This window comes from Maylandia zebra, linkage group LG11, assembly GCF_041146795.1.
Source record: "Maylandia zebra isolate NMK-2024a linkage group LG11, Mzebra_GT3a, whole genome shotgun sequence".
Classification (NCBI taxonomy): domain Eukaryota; kingdom Metazoa; phylum Chordata; class Actinopteri; order Cichliformes; family Cichlidae; genus Maylandia; species Maylandia zebra.
The window spans coordinates 9,062,865-9,083,740 of record NC_135177.1 but is presented as its reverse complement, the minus strand read 5'-3'; the positions used below and the strand labels follow the sequence as shown (position 1 = coordinate 9,083,740).

General features: G+C 41.7%; 2 protein-coding genes and 1 long non-coding RNA gene across 6 annotated transcripts; 1 reads left to right on the top strand and 2 right to left on the bottom strand.

Annotated features, from left to right (window-relative positions):
- Positions 1-3,492: 3,492 nt before the first annotated feature.
- Positions 3,493-8,620, top strand: ubxn11 (UBX domain protein 11). Of its 2 annotated transcripts, XM_004576379.6 has the most exons (14): positions 3,493-3,695; positions 3,798-3,838; positions 4,208-4,303; positions 4,416-4,516; positions 4,611-4,662; positions 4,744-4,823; positions 4,905-4,971; positions 5,065-5,282; positions 5,368-5,445; positions 5,519-5,642; positions 5,733-5,836; positions 6,902-6,975; positions 7,362-7,505; positions 7,593-8,620. In XM_004576379.6, the coding sequence occupies exons 1-14, from the start codon at positions 3,625-3,627 to the stop codon at positions 7,762-7,764; spliced, it is 1,422 nt and encodes a 473-aa protein (XP_004576436.2). In that variant the 5' UTR covers positions 3,493-3,624; the 3' UTR covers positions 7,765-8,620. The 2 variants fall into 2 exon arrangements, with proteins under 2 accessions (XP_004576436.2, XP_012771875.2); XM_012916421.5 differs by lacking the exon at positions 3,798-3,838 and having other exon boundaries at positions 3,497-3,695.
- On the bottom strand, positions 5,248-7,595 carry LOC105940643 (uncharacterized). Its single transcript, XR_001167353.4, has 3 exons — positions 7,444-7,595; positions 6,248-6,382; positions 5,248-5,862 (listed from the first exon to the last, which is right to left on the bottom strand). It is a non-coding gene; the product is annotated as an uncharacterized LOC105940643 (long non-coding RNA).
- cep85 (centrosomal protein 85) lies at positions 8,616-20,865 on the bottom strand. 3 transcript variants are annotated; one of them, XM_024799287.2, is made up of 14 exons: positions 20,728-20,865; positions 19,775-19,833; positions 19,539-19,670; positions 15,283-16,070; positions 13,362-13,492; positions 13,142-13,259; positions 12,840-13,025; positions 12,216-12,368; positions 11,966-12,120; positions 11,738-11,855; positions 11,240-11,290; positions 11,039-11,146; positions 10,663-10,906; positions 8,616-10,548 (listed from the first exon to the last, which is right to left on the bottom strand). In XM_024799287.2, exons 2-14 carry the CDS (start codon positions 19,812-19,814, stop codon positions 10,385-10,387), a joined length of 2,388 nt encoding a protein of 795 aa, XP_024655055.1. In that variant the 5' UTR covers positions 19,815-19,833; positions 20,728-20,865; the 3' UTR covers positions 8,616-10,384. The 3 variants fall into 3 exon arrangements, with proteins under 3 accessions (XP_024655055.1, XP_024655057.1, XP_024655056.1); XM_024799289.2 differs by having other exon boundaries at positions 10,663-10,801; XM_024799288.2 differs by having other exon boundaries at positions 20,672-20,841.
- Positions 20,866-20,876: the final 11 nt, after the last annotated feature.

Here is a 20,876-nt window from a genome sequence, read left to right as displayed (position 1 = left end):
ACCCATATCCCCCTTCTTGGTCCATACAATACCCAACATCTCCTGACATTTTTAGACAATCTTTACAGGGACCTAGTCCCTGAGAATGAGAGAGGTGGAGGCCAACTCAGCAAGTATGTTGTTGTCTGGGATAATGTCCGTTTTCACCACTCCCATCTGGTCAGAGAGTGGTTTGCAGCACATGACAGAATTCTGGTTGAATATCTCCCTCCATATTCCCTATTCCTTAATCCAATAGAGGAGTTTTTCTCTGCCTGGAGGTGGAAAGTTTATGACCGGCATCCACATGAGCAAATGGCCCTGCTAGCAGCCATGGATGCAGCATGTGACGACATCACAGCAGGGTCCTGCAGAGGATGGATTCGCCACTCCAGGAGATACTTTCCTCGCTGCATTGCGAGGGATAACATCTGTTGTGATGTAGATGAAAATATGTGGCCAGACAGACGGGAACGTCTGGATGTGCCAGAATGATTTACTGTACTGTTACATGTGCTGTTTATTGTTCACATTAGTGCACAGCTCTACCAAATGGGTGATTTTATGTTTACATGTATTCTACAGTGAACAAGTGACTGTAGCATATTTTTCTTTTGCACAATTCTGTAGGATTACAAACACTTCTACACAATGGAAATGTGAAACGTACGTATTCAGTGTCTCAGTTACTCCCAAGACTCCCATAACATCTACAGTGACTTTACTGCACATTTCAGATGGCTGTACAGGTAGGCCATAGTGCTGTCGTCAGCATTTTCAGGTGTCACCAATTGTTTTTGCAATGGGAAACACTGAGATTATAAACTGTCATAGTGGAAACATGACAATGCCATTTGACTATCTTGTTCATAAAGATGGTGTCAAGACTTTTCATTTTGATGGCACTGACAGTTTCATTGACATGGATACTTGCTTTTGAGGTATGGATAATCAATTCTGTGCATGTGACGTGCTTTTGCAGGCTATCCACTAGGTTTTGCAGTTTGCACTAATTGTTTTGGGAAATGCACTAACTGCTGTGCAAATGTTAATGGTGTTCTGAGGAACACACCAAAGCGACTGAGAAAAACTGTAAATAAGTTGGCTGAGGTTTTTGCTGGTAGCACATGATTATACACCCTTTTTTCTCTTTCTGTATCAACAGAACCAGATCCTTACATACAGATTGCTGAACTGAGGAAGAATATATATATATATTTGTTCGACTACTCCGCCTAGGCTCGACAGTGCAGCCTAGGCGGAGTAGTCGAACGCAGATTCACTGAGCGCTCAACACAGACAGCATCGTCAGAAGGAAAGTTGATAAAATAAATTACAAATTTTGTATTGTTCGATACATATGCGTACCGAACCGAAAGCACTGTATCGAACGGTTCAATATCGATACGAGTATCGTTGCACCCCTAATAGATAGATAGATAGATAGATAGATAGATAGATAGATAGATAGATAGATAGATAGATAGATAGATAGATAGATAGATAGATAGATAGATAGATAGATAGATAGATAGATAGATAGATAGATAGATAGATAGATAGATAGATAGATAGAAAGGCAATAAAGTGATACTGCCTGGTTGCACTCTTTAGATCACCGATGCATATCCCCTGCGGTTGGTGTGTTATGGATGATGCTTCAGGATCACTGCAAAGTGATGCAATACTTGTTCCAGTCTTGGAGACAGGGAAGATAAAGATAGATTTTTAGAGAGACTAAAATAAATTCTGAATAATAATTCAATTGATTTCATCCTTGTAGTTGCTACTTGGCAAATAAATCTGATCCTGACTAATTGTTAATAACTGTTGAAACACATTTTATGACTTAGCAAATGCGAAGTGTACCTGATTTTGACTAGTCTCCCCAAGAGAGGTTTCCATCTGTGGTCCTCTGGCTGACAGGAAGATATGGAATCTATCAAAGTCCTTAATGTCTTAATGTCGTAACACTACCTCACTGTCAATGTCAATAAATTCCATGAAATCAGTGTTATACTTCAGCAACCTATCAAGCACACAGCCCTCGTGTGTTACACGTGGGCTGTATGTCATGCAAATTCGTCTTGGAAATATGTAATTATGGAAGCATATTACCCTGCTGCTGCTGAGGCGCTACAGCATGAAATCTGTATTCTGTATTATCTATCCTGTTTTTAATTGCTTAATATAACATGGACAGCATTTATGTAGTTAAGAGACTGAAACAATGGTGTAAACAATACTGAAACAAACTTACTTTGGAGGATTCTGGTCAACATGATTAAGCCTTTGGCTCAGGTTTCATAATTAAAGCGTAAACTGGTGTATTAAACTGAAAACTGTGGTTATTAATTCTGAATTATTCTTAGACACTGAATTATTCTTAGGTTATACAAGTAATTAGATTGCTTCTGAAGGTACTATTTTATTGTGTATCCAGTTGAATATGTGCTTTAAATATGACTAATAATGTGTATTAAACGCACAGATGATCACTAAACCACTAATTACTTTCCACAGTAATTTGTTTGCACAACAAAACCTTTTATTTTGGAGATCTGTGACGTAAATGTGCCTGTCTCTAAAGGGCTTTGGACCAACTTCTGTACTATCGGTTATAAATACAATAAATGTGACAGTCAACAGAAAATGTGTTTTTATTTTTTATTTTCTCCCAAAAAATTGAATACAATTCAGTGGGCTCCATACTGAACTTAGAGGATAGGGCAAAAAAGTATCAATCTAATGCGCTAGTGTTGATCTGATACCAATACAAGCTTTGGTATCGATATTTTGATCAATCTGCCCACCTCTACCATAAATGGTAAATGGACTGGTTCTTATATAGCGCTTTTCTACTCTTCTGAGCACTCAAAGCGCTTTACACAACTTGTGCATTCACCCATTCACACCCATTCGCACAAGCTTATTGTTCTAAGTGCTTTCGAAGTAACTTTCACACACATTCACACTCCGATGGATGCATCGGAGAGCAATTTGGGGTTAATATCTTGCCCAAGGATATTTGGCATGCAGACTAGGGGAAGCCAGGAATCGAACCACCAACCTTCCAATCAGTAGATGACCTGCTCTACCGCCTGAGCGGTATGTCTGTATGTCAAAGTTGGGAAGAAAAAATGTTATGGCAAAGATTAGTTGCTGCCGTCATAATTTCTGAGTATCCATGGTTAACGGCATCTAAATAGTAAAGGCAAATTTAGGAAACACCACTCATCAATGTTTGTTTATCTTTCATGAAAAAAAGGCTTTTTTGTTTTGTTTTTCTGTCTCATTAGTTTCCCAACATGACATCACCAGTGCTTACATTTCATAATACATCTTATTATGATGAATAAAACATTAAATATTTATGACTTCTCACATTAAAAAAAACTACAATCACTTAGTTTGGAAATGAATTAATAATTTTAAAGTGAGGACAGAAAGAGCGACCTCCTCTGGATGAAACAGGCACTTCTGCAGACTTCACTTAATACGTTACATTGTTGCTATTGGAAACGGACTCCACACAAACTGAGAAAACACCGGAAATCCCTCTGAACCTCTGTTATAGTTCATTCTCTGAACAGAAAGAAGTCCAAAGAAGAAATAAGTGTGGGATATTCAGGCTTTGGATTTAAAATGAGCTCTCCTTTGTCGATGCTAAAGAAAACCAAACGCACTCCTCTGCAGGGCGCTCACAAAGACCAAGGGTAGGTGATTAACTCCACACAGGTAGAAACTGGACTGTAGTTTTATTGTGCAGAATAAACGTATCAATCATGTCGCCACACTTAATTTTCTTCGACCTGCAGGAGCAAATCAAAAGTTCCTTTCAGGAGGAATCTGCTGAAAGGTAACGATGCACTCACAGATCACCAGCAGCGCTGCAAATTCAGTAAAGTACAAGTACAGAATAAATAAATACATCCCAGCTAGAACTAGAACTACTTTCCTTTTAAACCCTTCAAATTAAAGCTCAAAGTCTGCACTTTAGACACACTGTGATTGTTTGATTTAAAGTGTGTGGAGATCTAACAGTATTCATGTGTCCACAACATAAATAACTTAAACTGTGATGAGCAAAATGCAGCAAATCCTCACATTTGACGAATAATAACAATTATATCTTACTGGAGAAACTGATCATAAGTTTATCAGGTAACTTTTCCAGTTGAAAAAATAGCAAAACATCTTTTATAACCATGATACTTTTTGTTTTTAGAATTTGAGGCTGAATTGGCCGATGAGTCTTCTGATTACTCTCACACTACAACCAACGAAGCCTCCACCTCAAATACGGGAGCTCCATTAAAGAAAGGTAGGCTTTAACACAATGCTTCATATTCCAGTGTCAATATATCTTCTTTTATTTATCACATACAAAATGATTATAAGTTTTATTTTTCCAATACTTAATTGCTGGTTTCCAGGGTGTCCTCCGACCAACTTTGACCTCATGTCTGCCATGATGCAGCGAGTGACCCTCCTGGAGAAAACAGTGAGGAGCCATGCAAAGGAGATAGAGCGCAAAGTGAGCATGCAACCCCTTCAACGAATACCAAAACTGCCAGCCATCCTTTAAACATATTTAAACCTCACTTTATGGTTTCATCATTCCTCCCAAGGATAAACAGATTTCAGATTTAGAGGAGAAGCTGAGGGTTCAGGAGAAGTCAGGTAATTACCTACAGCAGGCACAGACTTGAGTTTGATTTATGTTAAGTCGATCAAAGCGTTTTCATGATTGTGTGGATTTAGGAAGCATGCATGACCCGAGGAGCAGAGATGATCTCGAAAGCCGGTGCCAACAACTGCAAAATCAAGTGCATGAGATGGAGGTGAGTAAGGTGTGTTCATAAAGTATGAGATCGTGATTTTATCAGTGTGGAGGTTTCACTGAGCTGCTGTCGTTGTTGCAGGACTTTCTGAATGATTATGGTTTGATCTGGGTGGGAGATACAGACTCTGGTGATCCTGCAGAGCGAGGTAGATCCACCAGTCCTGCAGACCTGCAATCCCTCCGTGTCTTTTGTATGTTAAAGCTGTGCTGTTTTTGTTTTGTTTTGTTGTCTTCTGCAGAGACTTCTGGTGGCAGAGGCGTCCACATAAACTTTGATCTCGTGCTGCAGAGGATCAGAGAACTGAACGTCCTCCTAGGGGAAGGAGAGTCTTTTGTGCAAATGACAGCGACAGGAGCACAGCTGGCAAAAAAGGATCCCATTCCACTGAGGCTCTACAGGAATGGCATTGTAATGTTTGATGGTCCTTTCCGCTCATATCAGGAGCACAGCACGCAGGTTAGCTACACTAAAAAAGGAAAATCAAAGTCTATATTAAACTGGAATCTTTCCTTGGTTAAAAGTAAACTCTTGGTCCCTGCAGCAGTGCATGCAAGATCTAATGGATGGCTATTTTCCATCTGAGCTTCAAGAAAGATTTCCGGATGGTGTACCTTTTGAGGTGAGTCTCAGTTTCCTTTTCTTATTTTGTTTTTGGGAACAATCGACTGTCTTCACAAAAATTCTCTTTGCAGCTTCATGACAGGCGATACGAGGAATTCAACTCTAGGCTCCCGTGGGAAACGTTTCCTGGTAAAGGACAGGCTGTTTGTGGGGACAAAGATGAATCAGCAAGCTCGCTGAGTTCTCACTTCCCCGGTCTGTTCTGCAAACGTCACCCTGATCAAAGCTGCGGTGCAGATCCTCAGAGACTTTGCTGTCATTCTCATGTTTTCTTCTGATTCAAAGGCAAGAAGCTGACCACAGATCAGTTCCTGAACAAGTTGCCGAAGTTGGTGGTGAAGGCCGGCCGAGTGATTGATATCAGGAACTCGCTGAGGGCAAAGCTGCAGGTGAGTCGTAGAGAAGCAGCAATTATCTGTTTGTACAAATATACAGATGAGGACAAAATTACCAGCCACCCTACAAAGTTTAAAAGCTTCGTCAACATTTTTCCGAGTGCTTTTTTAAACAGACCAAGGACTTTTTAACATAACATTTGTAAACATTGTAGTTTTCTTTATAAAGCATCAACTATTATTACCATTTCAGAAAAAAGCAAAAATTACCAGGATCAGTATTATTAGTTCCCTGAAAAACCATAGCAGGCACTACTGCTGTGCAATGATGAGCTTTAACATTATAATGCTCGAAGCTAAGTTGAAACTGAGAGTTAGCTTCCAATTTTCTCACATTATAAAAACTTCAAGCTGCCACCTGAGAAAGCATGCTACCAAAAACAAAAGAAATCCGTTCAGACTTACTCGAGTCGTGAATTATAGTCTCAAAGAAGATAATCACTAGAATCCAGCACAGGAATGGACTGCAAAGCTGCAGAACAAGAAAAACTCCACTTCTGCAGAACAGATAACTTCATGCCAAACTCACTGAAGGACAACCTGGAGAAAGATTTTAGATACTAGTAGCACATGCTTTGATCAGATGAGACAAAACTAGAGCTCTTTGGCCAAAGAGATGCTTTTTATGTTTGGAGAAAGAAGTGAGAGACATATAAAGCAAAGAACAACGTCCCCACATTGAAACACAGTGGTGGCAGTATTATGTTGTGTCTGGAACTGGGAATCTCTTCAAGGTGGAAGAAATCAAAATAAAAGGATATGTGAAGATTTGGGAGCAAAATCTCAAGCAGTCACCAGTAAACCTGTGTCTGGGTTGTTGCTTTGTCTTTAATCACGACAGTGCCCCAAAACATAGTCACCCCTGGTGAAGACCAGGCTCCAGAAGGCCAAAATCAACATTAATTGTCATTAGTGTCATTAAAGGCCTGCACAAATCTCTGATTTCAGTTCCACTGTTTCTCTGTTTAGCAGCACTTGGGAAAATCTTTATAGAGGGCCTAATGGTTAAGTCCTCATGTATATATAAGACAGCACTGATAATCAGTGTGCTTCTACCAGGGTACATCTGATGTGGACAGCAGCAGTTCAGTGATACTGATAGATACACCGTCACTGCAAGCGAGTACTGAGAGGTAAACCAAATGTTCTCTTTTATTTTTTATGTGTATAGCATAAATATTTGTCTCTGCCAGTTAACAGACTTACCAGAGGGTGTCAGTCATCACAAACTCATGCTGTGCAAATAAGCATGGCTTAAAAACATTTGCCATACCAAATGAATACCACATGAAAAAAATGACAAGTACAAAGTGGGTTAAAGGAATTTAAGAACACCACACTTGATGTAAGACCTGCTTAAATCCCGATTTGGCCACTGATCGTCCAGATTGTAGAGATTACTGTATGTGCTGATCTGAAAATGAGGGCAGCCATCAGCTGGTGACCGTGTTTGTGATGCAACGCTCCAGTTTTCACCCACATTTTTCTAACAACCATAATGCGTCATGGCTGCCACCAGACTGCAGGCTTTCAGCGCCTACCAGCCTGCCTGTAATGTCATCACTCTCAAGGTGAAGTCAGAAGACGGGAGCCACACTTACATAGTGAAAATGTCCCCGTCGGAAACAGTCGGTGACCTGCGGAGGTTCCTGGACAAACACAGGTGAGGACACATCTCAATGCACTGACCGCACCGCTGCTTTTACAATCACGTGACCCAGCCTGCTGTTTGTTTGTCGCTGCACTACAGAAGGGGCGGTGTGCCCAGTTATGACATCATCAGCGCATTCCCACAGCGCAACTATGATGATGATGGTCAGACGCTCCAGTCGCGTGGAATCGTGACAAACGCCACTCTACTGCTGCGACAGAGGAAGCCCGATCCTTCACTGGCCGACGTCAACAAAGCTGTTAAAGATTAAAGAATTACTTTTATCTTGTTACATCAGTGCTGTTCACAGCAGAGCGGAGCGTGAGCAGAAGTAAAGGTGTTGCTGATGTTATTAATGACGACTGTGTTCTGTGACAGTGAGGCCAAAAGCATTCACAAACCCATGACACTGAAATAAAATCCCAATGAGCCATTATTCCTTTTGTTTCTTATACCTTTGCTCTTATCTTAACAGGGACACAGATCATTAACACCAATATCTAATCAGATAATCACATGGCAGCAATTCAGTGCATGTAGACATGCTCAAGCTGACCTGCTAAAGTTCAAACAGATCATCAGAACGGTTAGTGCCAGATGGGCTGGTCTGCTGGGATTTTCCACGCAACCATCTCTAAAGTTCAGAGACAACGTTCAGTGAGCAGCAGTTCTCTGGGTGAAATAGGAGAAACAGAATGACTGCTTAGAGCTTATGGGAAAGGAGCAGTAACTTGTTACATCCACAATATGCAGAAGAGCATCTCTTAACACACAACACACAGAACCTTTAAGCAGGTGGGCTACAGCAGGTGAGGACCACACCGGCTGCTGTCAGTTGAGACCAGGACGCTGAAGTTACGATTAAGACTGGAAGAATGTTGCATGGTCTGATGAGTCTGTTTCTGCTGCAATACTTGGATGATACGTTCAGAATTCTGAGTAAACATAAAAGTAAGGTTCAGGCTGCTGGTGGTAGGACATAATCTCCTAATTTGTGTCTTTTAAAGGACAATCTCTTCCCTGGACTCATTATGAATGTGCAGCTGACACATCTGCAGGAACAGTCTGGTCTTTTCATCCTTTCTCTGCAAAGTTAAACAAATAAAAGCAATCTGAGACCAATTAAAACAAAACCAAGTGTCGAAAATCTTTATTTCTAAAATATGCAAATACAAACAAGGACAAAAGTATGAAAATATAAACATATTTTTTCCCTTTTGCAAAACATTTGAGATGTTAAGGCATGCGGAGCCCGACTTTTCAAAGAGAAATCTTGTGCTACTCAAGTTTAAAGGTCCCATGAAATGAAAAATGGCTTGTGTGTCCCTGGGTGGTGTTCAGAATAATAAAAGTCATTGTTGCATATTTTTATGTTAAAATCCCTTTCTCTTCCCATAAAGTGTCATGCTTTTTCGTTTTTGTTTTCCCCTTTTAAATGGCTTATCTCACCGTCAGGACAAATACAAAAACTCCATTCACTTCGATGTGACCCGTGATTATGGGGTGATCCAGCCAACCCCTCCACAGTCACCTCCACAGTCAAAACGCCTGAAGGAACATCCCATCTCATCACACCTCAAACCACAAAGAAATAATACAATCTAACAGACACTTCATGGGACCTTTGCACACTGTGGATGCTTGCTGAGACACGTTAGCACATTATTACAGCAACAACACGTTAGGAAGACCCAGAAAACTTTCACACAGAGTTTTCAATGCAAACAAAAAAACCCTAAAATAACAATAAATAATACTGAAGATTAATACTGTTTCTCATTCATACATTTACTCAAACAGTTCACCGCTCGGCTTGAATGCGAGTCTGCTGTCATCGACATGAAATCTACGCTATATCTACGCTCAGACTTTCACCGTGTTTTAATCATCTACCAGGGCCAACTCGAGCTTTGCAACACGTTTTTTTTTTTCCTACTACATTCAGTGTCAGAGGGAATGTATTGACTGTCCTACTGGTTGACACACTGAGTGAACGGTTATACTGGAAGAGTCAGCTGCAATCAGCCCTTTGTGGTTGGTCTGGGATGAAATTAGCATTGAAGTTGCAAACGCGACAGAAAGGCACATGTTGGTAATTCATTCAGGAGGAAGCCTGCAGCAGCGAGGAGTGCTCGCACACCTGCACGACTGCTTCGACCGGTGTTTCTTTGGTATACGGTAGGCCTGTTGGTGTGAGAAGCTGATTTGGTATTAAACCTCTTTTAGTTATTATGCCTCATACCTCACAGCAGAGTCCAGTATTACAGTGTTCACCATTTCAAATGGCGCATTAGTAACATTTCCTTGCAAAGTCGTTAAAAAAAGGAAGAAAAAAAAAAAAAGCAAAAGTAAAAAGCAAAGGTTAAATATTTTCAGTTGATTGTCAACTACTTCTCAGATAATTCCCCTTTGGAGGGAAATTAAATTTTAAATAAGTTAATATTTGCAGGACCTCTACACAAAGAGTTTTCCACCAAAGTGGAATAAAAAGTATAAGACTGTTTTGGTAACTGACAGCATCATGTCGTCATCATTATAAAAACAAAAAAAACCCCACACGTGCGCACACAAACACACAGACACACAATGCTTAAGGATCAAGTATTAGAGGTAAGTTATATTCTGTTAGCCCTTGGACTGAAATAGATGAACTCAATGGGATGGGGGCGGGGAGGTGGGGGCTCTGAGCTACAGGCAGGCTTGAGACTCGACATGCAGTCAGTCGAGAAGTAGAAGCTAAACCATATGGGCTTTCCTTTGTCCTCGTTTCAAGGAAATTATAGTCCAGTCCTCTGACATTCAGGAACAAAGCGTGGAAGAAAAGCCTGTTAAGAGTCCTCCGAGATGAAGAGGTTCCCGCAAGTTTCCTCCATCGTGGCTGGTTGTCGAGGTTACTGAGTTATGCAGTTTTCTCCCATGTCCTGAGCGTAACGGTCCAGTATTACGTTACGCAGCTCCTCGACATCGCGCCGGAGCTGCTGGACTTCGACCAGCTTCTTCTGCAGCACTTCAGGATTCATCCAGTCCTCGCCGTGCTCCGCCACGGATGGGGGTGCTGGAAAAACAATGCATAATTGGTTCTCATTCGATTACATTTAATTTAAACATCAAATTCAACACTACAGTGAAAAAGATGAAGGTCAGAAATAAAAACTCGAGTAGTGCTTACAAGTGAGGCCAAGGAGCAGGGACAGGTTGGGGTCTTGTCCCTGGGCTCGCTGGGTTAGGATGCTGCACAGTGAGCGCAGGTCACTGAGGCAGGAAGCAATCTCAGCATGCAGTCTCTTTGTGAGATTAGCCCCAGCTGGCTGCAGGACAGAGGAAGCCTGGTTAGTGCACTTTTGCTCTGGATCGCTCATCTGCTCCTGCAGCGTCAAATTCTGCTCCATTAGTTCCTGGTTCTGGGTCGACAGCTACAACACAATGATCGGCATCGGTGTTAGGAGCTGTCGAGCTTTATTGAGGACTCAGAGGTCTGATTTCTAAATTAAACAGAAACTGAGAAAGTTGGTGCTTTTTTGGAGATGGTGGTTAATATAGCTCACCTCCTTCATGGCTGTGTGGAGCTCTAACACGTTCTGCTCTTTGGCCAGCACCTCCTCTCTGAGAGCCTGAGAGCTGCTTTCTTCCTGAGATATCTGCTCCTCCAAAGCCTGCAAAAGAAAAAAAAAAAGATTTAAAAATGTTGCGCGCTACAGAAACAGCAAACACGCACTCATTCAGATTCCCTGTGAAGAGATAAACACCTGGATCTGTGATCCAAGCTGTTCCATCATCCTGTGTTGCTTCTCAATAACCTGCAAAGAGAAGAAATGAGCATTAAAACAACACCAACTTAAGCACCAATGAGGCGTTACCGACCAGCGTGTGCTGGATATTTTCCATGTTATTGATCTAACTTGCACACATGAGCACAGCAAATTCAGTACACACTGCAGAGAACATGCTGTAAACCACATAATACAGTCATTTCCCAGAGAAATACTCACTTCTCTGTAAATCTAACTCATCTGAACATGAACTTCCTCTAAGCTCAGGAGTCATCTGAGGTCAATGCACAAAGTGGGTTCTTTCTGCATCTTTACTTTGGGATAGAAATTACTTTTTAATAAACCTACATACAAATAGTCCTTAGTTATTCTAGTTTATCCAGTGATATTTACACTCTGAATCCTGTCTTTGTGTTCTGCCCTGATCTGAAAAGGTGAACCTTCTTTGCACATGTAAGACCACACCAAGCAGACCTTTTTGAGTCTCTGCTGCTCCTCTTTCAAACTGTTGTTCTCTCCTCTAAGCTTCTCAAAATCCAGAGAAGGGAGTCTGGCTCCATCCTCCAGGCCCTGCTGTACCCGCTGCTGCATACTGATGAAGACAAAAATAACGCAGAACACTCATTATGCACAGTTATTAGGTTTTCTTTTTACACTGAGAGCGAGGAGAAATAACATGCCTACAGAGAGGAGTACACATACTCAGTAATGGTGGTCAGCAGGTCCCTCTCCCTGCGTTTCTGCTCCTCCAGGTATGAGTCTTTCTCCTTCAGCTGCGAGTTTGTCGTCGCCAGACAGTCGTCCAGTTCTTTTACTTTCCTTTCTAGCTCTGCTACCTGATGTTCAGCTTCCAACAGCTTATTTTAAAAAAGCAAACAAACATGAGCAGGTTTAATGATTAACACATGTGCACCTGAGCAAACGAAAAGGAGTTAAAGTTTAGTGTCCTAACCTGTTTGTTCTGGTTCTGGTAGTCCTCCAAGGTGGGCAGGTCAGCGAGGTAGCGCTCAAGAGTCTCAATACGCTGCTGGTTCTCCCTCTTCAGTTCCGACTCCTTCTGACACTTTTTCTTCAGGTTGCTGATGTGCTTGTCTCGACTGCGGATCTGCAAACATAAACACACGTTAATCTGATAACATTACGGTACCCAAATGTGCCGCTCAATACTGATTACAGCCCTTCTCAATCATCTGATGATGAATAAAGGAAAATGACAAACCCATTGTTACTTTTTAGTTTCAAAGAAGTTTGTTTAATGAAAAGAGGAAGCGTGCTTCAGGCTTCGAGTGATTAACCCTGACCGATTTTTATCTACACCATATTGTTTCTTGTGTGGGAGACAACAACTTCCCACTTGATGTCCTTGGGCTCAAGGACGTCAAGTGTTTTGCTCTGCTGTTAGCTAATATCAAATACTGGGACATGCTAGAGCAAAGTATTGGGCAGGGTTTTTATTTATATATAAAAAAAAACAACCATTGCATTGGCCATCATTAGGGTTTAAAGGTTTTCAGTCTCGATATTGTGGTTCTCGTGTGCATGACTCTTAATAAGGACGTGTTGGGTAAGCACAAACCCTTTCTTCCTGTTTCTTCATCTCCTCCGTGTGCCTCTCGCAGGCTTCCTTCAGATTCTCGGTCAGTCGCCGCATCTCAGCCTCAACTGCCGCGAGTCTGCGCTCTGCCTCTGCTTTCTCCAGAACAACAGAGTCTGTGCGCTCTGCAAACTGCGCCCTCAAGAACGCGTTCTCCCTCTGAGCCTCCTGCAAGTCAACATCAAAGACTCAGCTGAGTAAGATATGGGTGCAGTTAGTCAACATGACAGCAGTATAGTAGTCCTAAGCGTTGCTTTCTGGAGGCTGAGCATGTTTTTACTAACCTGTAGACGCAGCATATACATATCTCCATAAGAAGCTCCTCTGCCCAGGAGGGCTCCGTGAACCTGCAGCTCGCTTTCCCTCAGACGCTGCTCCAGCTGGGCCATGTGCTGCTTTTGTCTGCGATCACAACCAAGTCCAACCATCAACAACAACACAAACATTCACAAAGCTTTGTTTTGGTAATTTAATAAAAGCAGTGAACCCATTACAAACACTTACCTCTCAATGATAAGCTCCTTCTCCTTTAGCAGGCTCTCGCTGGCTTTGACCAGCGCGTCCCACTTGCCCGACTCAGAGTGAACCGGTGTTGAGTATAGAGGTGGGTACTGACCCATTCCTCCACCCATTAGCTGTAACAAGAGAGGGAGAAATGTATTACGTGTCAGTGTTAACTGACAGTGGCGGACAAGTGATGAGACACACCTGCATACTTTCCACTTTTTCACACAATTCAGGGGTTAGCAACAACAGATCTAGTGCTTTAAAGTACCGAGTACTGCAAACGCCTCATGAATAACCTCCAATTATTCATATGCAACACGAAAGTAACAACTACTTTTTTGTCAAATCACATGGTCATGGGTCACTGTGCTATGAAATAATTAGCAGTGCCAGCAGTGTTTGTTTTCCAGTAAAACTTTAGATGACTAATGTTAAGGTTGTAATGGTACTACTAGTCTTATCAACACTACTTGGTGATTTGTGCTTTCACTGTTGATGTTGTATAAGAAACAAATTAACAGGATTCAGGACAAAGACAATGATAGTGATGCTCGTCATGCATGTGTGCACTCAGGACAAAACGGTTACTTTTAATCATTAACCCTTCAAGCTACCGGCAGACTGCTGGAGTTTCTGCCTTTATATGCAAAAGACTTGTACTTATGACTTTAGGAACCATAATTCATTGTGTAGCTTTGTACGTGCTACACTGTGCTGCAGCTGCCAATGGCCTTCACGCACATATAGAAACAGGGAAGATGAACTTCTGATTCTAAACCCCAAATTATAAAGTTTGAAATACAAACTGGACAATATATTATTAATAAAACAATAGTAAAGGACACCAAGTTTCTTTATTTGTTCACTGCCAATAGTACAACTGGTAACATTGGAGCTGATCAGTATTCTTATGATCAATAAATAAGCTCTGGTACCTGTTTGATTTCTGCTTTAGTGCCAACATCTTTACATTAAATACTTATAATTTTAGAGCCACACACGCCACATTTATGCTGACAACATAACAGGTTTAAATCTGCACACAGCTAGCCACCTGACAGTGACAGAACAAATAAACTGGCATAACAAATATATTCCCAAGAAACATGAACACGAGCCTGTCATCTACTTCTTTTGTTAATGTCAAATAGGCTATGTATGTTGAGGACAAAAACGCTTATTGGGAAAGGACACAAAAATTATATCTAAGCATTTAAAATACAATAAATAACGTTATGTATTAGAAATGAGTGAATGCAGCTCATCGATCTCGGCTTTGAATCAGCAAGAGGTTGTACAGCCTGTTCATATAGTATAATTACCTCTCAATACGATCAGGTTTAGCTTGTTTTTGTTCAGTGTTAGTTCCAGAAAAACTGCATTAGTGTACTTAAGTGTTCATTTGTAAGCAAAAATTTGATAAACTGCTAAAAGTCACACTTCAAAGTGGCACTCGGTCAGCATCTGCTCCCAAACATAACAAAAGTCAGTGTTAACAAAAGATCGAATAATTAAATATATCTGCAGACAGCATATAATTGGTTGAAGTAGTTGAAATTTAAATTTTGGTTATTGATCTGTTTAAAATCCTGTTTTAAAATAAACTTAAATGTGTATTAGACCACATTTTATATGTAATTAATAAAGAAATGGGAAAATCTATACATTGTGTATAGAAGCTATTCTTTTGCCAAGTTTTAATCTTTACAAACAAACAGCTACTCCACAAATCTTCAGTTTTTTACATTTTCCCAGATACATCTGAACCCATTTAAAGCTGCCTTTTTTGTTTTGCCACCTAGCAAAATATATTGTGTGGAAAAAGTGTCACAAGATACACTTGAAATCCAAACTTGTTGGTCTCACTTTCTTTACCAACAATCTTGCAGCAGTAGATGTTTTATATTGAGATACATACCTGCATTTGTTCCATTTGCAAGCGTAAGCTTTCCAGTTGTTTATGCTGCTGTTGCTGCTGCCAGCTTGGAAGTTCACTGCATCTGTCCTGCCGCAGCGGCTCATAACCTTTGGAGCCTGCGTGCTCTCTCAACAGAGCCTGCGTCTGAAGGCTAAGAGGACTCGTATAAACTCCAGCAGATCCGGCCACACCAGGCTGTCCGCCCCTTTGATTAGAGGCTTCTGCAGTACCAGGAACGCCAGGCCTAGCTTCAGGCAGAACTTTATAGCTGTGCTCCAAACTTCCTCTGTAGGCCTCAGACACGTAGTCTGGAGTGTCTCTAATCCCGGTCTGTAACCGGAGTCTCATGTCAGGGCATAACCCACCCAGAATGGCTGACTGATTCAGTGTAGGTTCCACCGCAGGAGTATCAAACCTGTGGCCCTCGTCCAATCGCGTATGGTCTGTTGGGAAAAGCGAGTGGTCCAGCCCATTCACCAGACTACGGTATCGACTCAGGCAGTCGGGCTTTACCCCGACGGGATCTCCTCCCACGCCAACTTCAGCATCCAAGTTGGGCGAAGATGCTGATTTGGAGAGAGAGGAGGACTTTGACGTGGTGCCGCTTGGGGTTCTGGAGCCAGAGGAAGATCTGTGACCTGCAGCTGAGGACAGGCAGTCCTCCTGGACACATGACTGGGGCTTTGAGGCCGGGGCTCCGGCCGTGGATGGCATGACATGTGCAGTGGGTATGGGGATCTGACTGCGGATGGGCTGGAAAGAGGGGCTGCTGCTGGAACTGCAGAAATCTTAAAAAAAATAATAAAAGAAGACAAACATTAGAAACAACATTAAGAGGATTTCTCTCACACTACAAATGTTCCCTGTTAAACCAGTGCAGAATATCTGGAGCGCTACCGCAGGCCATTTTCTCTATTTTCAGTCAGCAGTGTAAAGTAGATGCAGCAGGGTTTACTGGTGGCCTACTTTGATGATGAGGTGTCACCGCTGAAAGAATTAAATGGCTTTGACTGACTCAACTCAGGGAATAGGCTTATAATAGACTTAAAGCACTGCACAGAATTAGAGCTCCGTGTTACATGACAAACATTTCCTGTGTTCACTGTGTTAATAAACCTGCTGATACCTGCCTGAAACATGTACAATTATAACCCACTATAAAAATATGTTACTGCAGAAGGGCAGACAAAAAGTTCAGCCCTATAATTAGCAAAATTTTGACAACACACATGGGGTACTACAGCTTCAGTAAACACAGAGTCCACTTTACTAAGCAAGCAGATACAGCAATGTTAATCTGGAAGCTTCAGAGATGATAAATGACTTTAGGAACACAGGAAAACCCAACACCAGCCATCTCCACAATCCTCAACACACGTTACACAACTGTTTTACCAGCACTACAAACCTCAGAGAAGTGTTGAAGTCTGAAAATTGGGCAGTCACTCGAACACAGCAAACGTGTTAGAGGCTGTGGCATGTTTTCTAACAACGAGCGGAAGTGAGCAGAGCGGCAGAACGCTTTAAATCAAAACACAGAACAGTCTTCTGCATTTCCTGAGAGCAACAGAACAACCTGTGAAGCCAAGACTGACAGCCGCCCGACGAGCAAGCCCAAAGCCGTATTGTCCTCCAACAGAAGACCTCGCCTTTACCGAGCCCTGAACGAACGCATACAAACAGGCACACGCAGGAAAGGTTAGGGGGTATTTATAGCCCACCTCTCAAGTTACAGAGCAATCTGTGGGTGCCGCTTATTTAAGCACCTTGCCTCCTCCCACTGAACCACACATCACACGTGTACCTCCAAAGTCAAATACTGAATGGGATACTTCTACCTCTTACCAGCTTAAACCAGAACTGATTTAAATTAAGACACCCTGAATAATCACTGCACACAAAAATAAACAGCAAACATGGCAAAATAGGGTGGGGGGAAAAAAAGAACAAACTTTTTTTTTTTTTTTAAACATAACACATCTGATATAAAAGACGCCTCAAGGCTCCACTGAATCACGACTGGCTAGAACATGTCTGAACTCCTCAGCAAGAACAACCTTTGTTAGATGTTTGCTCAACACACATTCCTACCCAAAGACATAAAAACCCAAAACTTGTTCATTTGTATACCAAATCGAGTGTATTTCCCACTTCACGGTGACTCTAAAAACTCATTATCGTAGCTTTTAGTGAAAGACACTGATAAGATATCATTGTTAACAATGTCATTATCTCTTCTGCCTGCTGGTCTGATTCTTTATCAATACCCTCATTGATTCATGATCAATCATCCAAGTACATAGTTTTTCAGCTTAGACACAGAGGTTTTACTATACCTGAATCTGAACACAGTTTAGAAACAGAGTTTTGTTTTTTTAGAAGGCCTGTGTGTGACTATGATGTGCAAAAACCTTTTTCCATGAGTTTGATGTCCCTCTATAAAATATGCAAAAGTCAGGAAATCATGAAGGCCCCGATTAAAAGGCACTGATCAGCTTGGAGCCACAAGAATGCAATGGACTGGACAATTTGATACTGGTGCTAAACTGGAAGCAGTTTAATTCCAAACCCTAATTATCTGCTATATTTATAGGCACTGCCATCAGTCTAGGTGGTTGGAAAAAAGCCTAATAGCTGCATTACTGGATATATTAAAGCCAGTTTCCCACATGCACTATAGCCTGAAACGTTTCTAGATATCATCCAATGAAAAGTCTCTCAGCTCCAAGTTTGCCTATGTGAGAACAGAGTGGACAACTGTCTGTTGAAGGAGAGCACAAAACTGTAGACAATGTCTGGAGACTTCTGTTTTGTATTTTAATTTCACCTTTATTCAACGTATCAAACTGACATCTTGAGAATGTGATATGAGCCAAGGCAGGAAACCAAAACTTCCAGAGAAAAATCCAGAAAAGCACTCAAACTACTCAGGATTGTACAGTGGGTCAGTGCTGCTAGTTTAGCTCTGTAATAGCTTACAACTATTGCTATAAACGAAATTTGCTCAGGGAACACAACTCAATACATGAACATGTGGAGGGTTGGACAAAATAATGCGAAACTAGCAATTAGTGTATCTAATAACAAGCCTGCCAACCATTCGCTTGAATACAGCTCTGACCGTTATAGGAATATTGTCTTACAAGCGCCGAGCTCAGCGATTAACATGTTCAGGAGGTGTAAGATAACCCTGGCCACCTCAATGGCATCTGCTTTCATTTATTTCAAAGACAGAACGCATGCATCTACTAACACTAATAACTGGTATTTACTGGAAGTTTTAAAGTTTTGGTTGTTTCTTATTGTATCTCTGCTTGTGTGTTATTTGTTTTATGCTCCACTGACTGTACTGTTGTCTTTCTTGGCCAGGACACTCTGAAGACATTTTTTCCTGGTTAAATAATTAAAAAAAAAAAAAAAAAAGAACTCCACAGGTTCTCTTAAAGCTAACTGATAAAAAGCCAGGAGCAGAGATTGTTTAATTCACCATAGTGACAGGGAGAGCACCAAAATAACCATCAGTTTACTCAGTGTGCTGGGACACCATCACCTCACTAATATTTTTCCTTGTCCTTGACAATTGCCTGGCAATCCACCCATAAATACCAGCCCAAAGCCTACAGTGCTGCTACTCTGCAGCCTATTATTTTGTAATGTTTCCTTTGGAAACAGGGACCACCCATCCCAGCTGGCCATCCATTAAACACAGCCTTTCAGTCCATTATTTTTTCCACTAGTGCATGCACACACAAGCTATCAAACCATTGGGAGATTCCCATTTTAAACAGAACAATGTGAAAGCAGTGATATTCCCGCCACAGGCAAGGTACAGCCTTGGCATTCAAACATCTCCTCTCACTTAACCTCAACTCTGGAGCAGTACAAGCTGCACCTTGGGTCAGTTTTGGCTGGGGAGTATCTCTGTAAATGTCCCAGGCATCAGCGGTGAATCATGAACATTTTATCACCCTATAAATAGACCTAGAAACAACACCATGGACAACACAGTGTGTTCCAGCTTCATCTCCCCAAAATTGTTAAGTGCCAAGCATTACCTAATTTAAATATTTCATGACTGCGCTCAACTTTCTAGTGAGCAATTTTAAAGAACAGAGGTTTAAGGGTGCACAACCATTAGAAAAACAAACCCAACACTGTTTAATGGATGTGTTCAGGTCACTGCAGTGAGACAGTCTTCAAAACAATGTTACACAACAGGCACTACAGGCAGAGGAAGAACAAGCAAAAGTCATCACCTTCTGCACTGTCAGATGCTGATGTGCCAAGACCAGTGTCCCCGCTGTCTGATGTTCCGGGCCGGCGGCCAAAACGGCTTTGGAACTTCTCTGACACAGCTGGCGTCTGCCACTCCATGTCAGCAAACCGGGCTAATGCACATTTGTGAAAAGGGACAACGACAGCAGAGCAGAACATCAACACATGTGGAAATGATGCAGGGCTTATGCATGGTGACAGCAGCGTGTCAACTTACCCGCTGGTTTGGATTCAATATATCTCTGCGAGGTGGTCATTCCATAAAAGACCAGTTACCTGTGGAGACAAGGAATTAGCATTATTGTATGGTACGGGACACTGAACAGGTGATCAAACTCATGGAATAGCTTTAAATTGGAACATGTGTAAATTTGTTTACTTTGCCTCACTTAAACAAACAGCTGAACAACTAACGATCTATTTTAAACAATAATTTGACAGAGGCTGGCAGACTTTTGTGCCCACCGTAGAAAGCCTGTCTGCACATAGTAATTATGAACTGGACGGTCACGGGCTAGGACACAGCAGCTGTTAGCTACTGACTGATCTGCTCGCCTATCAAATTCATCTGCCCATCAACAACCACCACACACACTTTTCTGGGTAGCAACAAAAATAACAACACGAGCACATGTCTTCTCGTTACATAATGTCTTACACAAACATCTCTATCCCTACGGGAACCCTATAGGAACTTCCAAATCAATGGTGAGAAAAGAATGTAATGATGGTGGGCACCAAAAGGCTAAGACACCCCCCACTGTTGTTCAAACTAATCATTTTCTGTAGCTAATTCTTAAAGGAAACTACTGATGCCAGGGAACGCTTTAAGCTAAACACGAGTACACGCTTAACTGAATGTACTAAAAGTATTTTTGTTAGTCAGCCGAATGAGCCAATTACTGCTATCCCAATCTACCTATTTTGTTACAAAGAAAAACACACACAAACAACTCGTTTAAGATTTGAGCAGCGATGCCCTACACCGTTAAGCATTTTAGCTAATCCACGACAAATCCGTTTCCGCCGAACAAGCTAGCTAACAGCTAACACCGCTACGGTTTTCTTAGACTCCTGAGTTCACATCCACGATACATATCTGACTTCAGCCTACCGTGCACATTATCGTAGATAAGCCGGTTCTTCACGCTGAAAGAACGGCTACTTTACCTTCGGTTTCAGATAAGGACTGAATACAGTGATAAATCTCGGTCTCGGGCTCTGAATCTGAACCCTTCGCTGCTGCTGCTGCTGCTGCTGTTGTTCCGCTAGCCAACTGATCTCCTCTGATGGCAGACAACCCCGCAAAGACACGGTGG